At 40.5% G+C, this 6,470-nt stretch overlaps 1 protein-coding gene across 1 annotated transcript; it reads right to left on the bottom strand.

Annotated features, from left to right (window-relative positions):
• Positions 1-3,124: 3,124 nt before the first annotated feature.
• Positions 3,125-3,934, bottom strand: LOC309451482 (tetraspanin-3-like; the record flags this gene model as incomplete). Its single annotated transcript, XM_082075164.1, has 1 exon — positions 3,125-3,934. The coding sequence occupies one exon, from the start codon at positions 3,932-3,934 to the stop codon at positions 3,125-3,127; it is 810 nt and encodes a 269-aa protein (XP_081931290.1).
• Positions 3,935-6,470: the final 2,536 nt, after the last annotated feature.

Genomic DNA, 6,470 nt, shown 5'->3' on the forward strand with positions numbered 1-6,470 from the left:
TTTGCTCAGAGTTCTAAAAAGCCATTATTCACAATAAGGGAAAATGGGGGAAAGAAAAGAAAAGAAAAAAAAAAAAAAAAAAAAAAAAAGAAAAAAAAGTCAGTAGAAAGGAAAGACAGAAAAGGGCAGACAAAAGACCAACAGGCACACAGAAAGACAAAGAAGAAATAGTATAATTTCAACATGCTTACCATCTGGAAAGGTGATGGGGTCAGAAGGCAGCAATCAATTTCAAAATGGCTATGGCATAAAGCTGCAGCCAGTGCTCTCTGCCAAGTTTGGTGGTTCAGTCCAAGAGAGGTGTACCAGAAAGAGGTTGTTAAAGGGCTTCAGTGATGAATTTTACCATTCAACACTAATTTTGTCTTTCTGACTATTGTATTCTAAGAAGACATCACAATTAAATCACCAATTCACACATAGAATGTATGAGTTCCAGTTTACTCTGCAAAAGACTACTCACAGACTATAATTCCAGCTTCACACCGGACATCAGTTTCTCCCCTTCAAACCCAGAGCAACACAATTTTCACAAATACTGACTGTGAGTCACATGGTGCCTGCTTATACAGCTGCTCAGTTTTACAGATTATGAAAAACATCTGGAGACTCTTTGAGAATGAAGCATGCAATGTATAGATTGCAACAATATCCAAGGATTTCTGTATCTTATAACACAGAAATACACCTCAGTTGCTTAAAAATAACTCCATTTCTATTTAAAAAGAAGTTGCTCCTGTCCAGAAGTAGCTATTCATAAACAAACTAAGCAAGTCAATGCAAGCAGAAAGGGGTAATAAATCTATTGTTTTGTTTAGTAAGTCTCCACCAATAATCATTCATATTTGTAGCTAGGTCTGTCTCATGCATCCTCATACTCTTCCATTTGTTTTTAACAGGCTTAACATCTGATCTTCCAGAGGTACATCTAGTAAGAAGGGGTAAAAATAATTTTTCAATTTCATCTCTCATAGCTAGCTTAAAGAGATTTTTTTTAATATTATTTCATATTCATCTTATAATTTTCTTAGTATAGTAAGAGTAGAAGGAGTCATGCATGACATGGGCTTTTAGCAGACTGGAGAGTAGGTGAGCACAACCACATTAGGAATTCTCGTTTTTAACCACCTTGAAATTTCTCCTTTCCACTTAGTATGGAAAGATATGAGCATTGCCCTTTTTTAAGGGATTCTGGCTTAGAATCTGTGGAGGAAGTCATGAGAGATAAGAACTGATTCAAGAAAAATATCCCCTTAAGAAATGCAGGTAGTAAGAATGCACTACACTCACTCCACTCTTCCCCTTTTCTTTCTTCAACAAATTCAATTTCTTCCTGGGCCAGCTGCCATCACTTTAGTTTCATTGCATTTTTGTAATGTCTTCTCAATAACTTTACACCACAAAACTTTTACGTGCTAGGATACCACAAAGCCATAAAGACACAATTGCAACGCTTAACTAGATGAATTTTATTCACTGTTATATGCATCTCATGTCAAGCACACTTTAAAAATGTTTCCTTCTGTTCTGTTACTCAAAGACACAGCTGTTTTCCTTTTATGCTTTGAAGCTTTCCTTCTTTTTTGGAAGAATTGCTCATTCCTAATGAATTTGTTATTTTCCTTTATCTAAATCAAGGTCTTTTTTTTTTTTTTTTGTGACAAAGGCCTGCAGTGTATTTCACGTTTGGTTTTCACATAGTTATTCATAAGCCTACAAAAGATTACCTATGTCATCCCATTATTTTTTCTCATGAAAATCAGTATCTGGTGATTTGGAGTCTAAAATTTGGCATTAAGTACCTGACGTTTGGTAGAAAGCTTAAAGCAATAATGATTTAGCTGACTATTCCTTCAAGGGCTAAGGGAGTTGCCCAGTCCAGTGTTTTGTGACTTGGGTGATTTCGTTGTTCCCAGCCTGGTAAAGCCTAATACAGTGCACCTGTAGGCCTTGGAGATTCCCTACATGCACTCACCAAAGGATGCAGCTGCTGCAGTTCCCATTCACAGGTCAGTAGTAAGGCTGAGAGCATTTCCCATGCAGACACAAGCTCACGCAGTCACACGTTGCACAATTCAACACAGGTAGAGCAGAATCTTTCCCAGCACCTCTCTAAACATCAATAGCACTGACAAAAACCAAGAAGATGGATAGACCATGCACTGACCTGGTCCCTTTCCACACATGCAGACTAGAGTGAGACCCACAAAAAATTGATAATAAGAGGATTCAGTAAAAGTAGGGCAGACATATCTTAAGAAAAGCAATATATTGCTGTTGTCATTCAAGTGTGCCTATGACCGCACATAACTTTTCAGGAAAAGAAAGTTGTATTTATTCATTTATTTAACGTCAAAGCAAGGAATGAGTCAAACAGGCTTTCTTCTTCCTCTTTAATTTTGGAATAGCTCCTGTGCAACTTCTGAGATAACTATACCTCCTGCTGTATGTCATCTTATTAGTTACTCTGCCGCATGTCATCTTACTAGTTACTCTGCTGCTGTTAAACGTATCCTCTCCATTTAGATTGCACCCTTGGGCCACTTCAGAAATTGGCATTTATTTTCACTGAAGAACAAGTTACTTTTTAAACAGTGTTTGAATGAGAAATAGAAAAAAAAAAAAAAAAAATGTTAAGCTTTATCCAAAGAGCTTCTTCCAGAAATACCAAAACATTATACACAAGTTTGAAGATGGAAGAATCTGCTCTTACTTAATCATCAAGACACTACTACAGCTGAAACTTATTGCAAAAGCTCAGATTATGACCTTACAACATGATCCCTAAGCAAGACATACCTTTGTCTATTGGTTCCCCCACACTCACATACAGCGGGTTCATGTTTGCACATGCTAAAGACCATTCCCTTCGTGTTGCAAATTCCAGCATTTGAGATTTTCAGATACAGGATTCTTATTAAAAAAAAAAAAAAACCTGGAGGAAAATAGATCTAATACTGTAACTTTTTTTTTAAATATAGCAGTGATCAATTAGGCTGATTTACATGCAAACACACATAATGTAAAAAACAAACAAACAAAAATTCTTCCAGTACAACTGCAGAGTGGTACAAAACCAAGGAAACATGCAGCACGTTCAGCAATGCTGCCGGTGTCTGCAGGCCTATGAGAAAACAGATGATTCCAGAATTGCATGGTCGTGGAAAGACTGATGCCTCATGAGAATGCCATTGCTGACACCAGCCAACAACTCTAAGATACTTAGCACAGTACAGCACCAAAACATGTAGAACATGACAAAATGCAACTGGTCTTCCAGCTTCTGTAGACAGCCTTCCTGAAAAATCCACTCCAGATGGCCTAAGTCACCCCTGCAGTGAGAATACTTCACCTCACAGCAGCTTTCAGGAACATGAGGTTTTTCAGCTTGCAGATGCCAAGAAGCAACTGTTGCCTGTAGCCAATCTGTGTAGTTTTGAACCCCACAACACTGCAGCTTCCTCTGTAACTCATCCACAGGGCTATCATGGCCTTGGGAATATGTCCCATTGTACTGATAGACAAGGTAACCCATAGTGCTTTCCATCTCAGAAGCCACCCGAATGGAGTAGAACCATACCAGAACTGCTGAAGACATTTCCAGACAAAAAAGGACCAGCAGCAAGTACATGAGAGCCCCTTGATAATAGCGGGACCTCTCAGCAGAAATCAAGGTGGTCAAAATTCCAGTAGGTAGCAAGATAAGTGCAGCTGCAACAGCCAACCAGCCAGGGAGAGAAAACAAACATTCCTGAAATAAGTCTCTGTAGTTCTTGTACATGAGGATCACAACAACTCCACCAAAGGCCAGAGCTGCCGCAGCACCCCAAAAGATGAAGCCTAGGAACCTCAGCAGAGATTGAGCACAGAGCTTGAGCCAGGAGTCCTCATATGGCCACAAAGATAAAGACAACAATAGCAACACAGCTCTCATTCTGCTCACTCCTAGCAGACCACTCACCACCACTTAAGAGGCCTCCACCCCTCTTATCCAGGTGCAGCAGATGATATCTCGACCCAAAACCACTGTTGAGACGCCACTAGCACAAAGACTAAGCCTCACATCAGCTAAGCACATGCTGCTGCTTGTTCAGCATAGGCTGCAGAAACCAGGAGAGTATGTGCCAGGCTGCTGTCGAGAGGTCATTTACTTTGGTGTCATGTGGGATGTTTGCATTTGAAGGAGCAGAACAGCTGGAAAAAGGTTGTACCCCTTGCTTTACTACATTGATGTGTTAAAGAGCTAAATGTAGAGAAATAGTCAAGGTGGTAGCCAGCAGTCCAAGCTCAGATCACTTGGACTACCCAAGTGACAGAGGAGATCCAACTATCAGTCCAATAGCAGTAGCCAAGATGGCAGCAAATGTACAAGTCAGAGTCATTAACAAAGGAGTATTTTAAGTAGAGCTATTCAATCAGGAATCTCCGTAGATAACTCTTGCCTAGACTCATAATCCTTTCCAGTACATTTACCACTCATTAGATTTTTATGAGGGGCATAATGATGTTAATAATATTTTGCTATTTGTCAATCAACAAGAATGTCATGTAGCTTCCGTTACTCAAGACATCTGGATGAGAAATCCCTACCATTTCACAGTTGTACCTCTCAGTTTGTATCACCAGTGATTTGACTAAGTGTTGTAATGAGTGAGGACAAGCAATGGTAAGAACTGTATTAACTTTTCCTTGCATGTAAAGAAACTGAATTACACACTAGCCAAATGACTTCACAATCTCAAAGAGAACTAGTGCCACTTATCAGCCAGAAGAAGAACATTATTAGTCAAAAGTAGGATACAAAAGAGCCAATCAGAATGGGAAACCTCCATAAAACTTGCCACAGGTGCCAGAAAGGCAGATCCCAGTGTCAACAGTGATTCCCTAATCATCCTGACAAAATCCCACAACATGTCTTCTGTTTCTCAAGATGCAGATCAGGGCTAATACACCAGGCACACAGTAGGGAGAATACAGAGAAAATTATCCTCTTTTTTAGAAACATAAGTACCTGTCGAACCTGCAGAAAATTGGAATAGGTCAGTTATCAGATCCCTGGAACCCTGGAAATGTCTCAGCAAATCTGGTGATCCCACATCTGTCAGACATTCTACAAGGACCTATTGCTGTTATGTATGCTATGCATATACAGATGTTGGGCTGATCCCCATCAAAATGTCTTTTTATGTGTTGTACAAACATGTCATTAAGGCTGATTATCTTGGAATGAGATAAATCACTTTTATTATTTTTAATCTTGCCATTAACAGTAATTAGCATGCAGTGATTAACTTGTTAAATCATAACCAAATACTTCTTTCAAAGCTGTTCTAGGATGTGTGTTTTCCTGCAACAGTTCTCTGAAGTCTGTATTTGCCCTTTCTCCTCTTCACCTTGCTGCTACCCCCAGCTCTCCAGCTGTGTTGCTTTTGTTGCCATTCACTCATTCTCTTGAATGTCTTTTTCACTGATTTTTATGTTCTGCATCAGGGAAAGGGGAAGCGGGGGGACGGAAAGGGTTTTCCCTCACATCTATACACATAGGCAAACTACATTGATTTTAATGTTTCCATGATGCAGAATAAACGTATCAGAAGGGTGTGACAAAACATACCAGAAACATATCAGAAAATACTGTGAGGGTTACTAGCTGCATATTGCCGATTTGCAAGTTTTGTGGAAAAAAAAAGCACATCAACCTGCCCCTTTTCCTTTCTGCCTTTTCCCATGCTTATAAAGCTTAATGAGATATTAAGAACTGAGTTACGACCCTATTTACTTTTAACATATTTTGCAGCCAATGAAACACATTAGAAAGGCTCAAACTACCTACAAGATAATTTTACTGTACGTCTTGTTCGTTTCAGCCAATGTAACTGCCATCCTCTCCCTGAATAAGGAAAAGAGAATTTTGATGGTTGATGAACCCCAGAGGCTCTTATCTCTCAAAATATTCCACAAGTATAATCTTTTCCCATTTACATAAATCTGGCATTTTGGACCACAATGAGGGTTCCCCTCCCTTCCTTCCTTCCTTCCTTCCTTCCTTCCTTCCTTCCTTCCTTCCTTCCTTCCTTCCTTCCTTCCTTCCTTCCTTCCTTCCTTCCTTCCCCCCTTCCCCCCTTCCCCCCTTCCCCCCTTCCCCCCTTCCTTCCCTCCTTCCCTCCTTCCCCCCTTCCTTCCCTCCTTCCCTCCTTCCTTCCCTCCCCCCTTCCTTCCTTCCTTCCTTCCTTCCTTCCTTCCTTCCTTCCTTCCTTCCTTCCTTCCTTCCTTCCTTCCTTTCTCCCTTCCTTCCTCCCTTCCTTCCTCCCTTCCTTCCTCCCTTCCCTTCCCTTCCCTTCCCTTCCCTTCCCTTCCCTTCCCTTCCCTTCCCTTCCCTTCCCTTCCCTTCCCTTCCCTTCCCTTCCCTTCCCTTCCCTTCCCTTCCCTTCCCTTTTCCTTTCCTTTCCTTTCTTTCTTTCATGTCAGCT

The sequence above is a fragment of the Streptopelia decaocto genome, assembly GCF_964273445.1.
Source record: "Streptopelia decaocto genome assembly, chromosome: Z".
NCBI lineage: Eukaryota > Metazoa > Chordata > Aves > Columbiformes > Columbidae > Streptopelia > Streptopelia decaocto.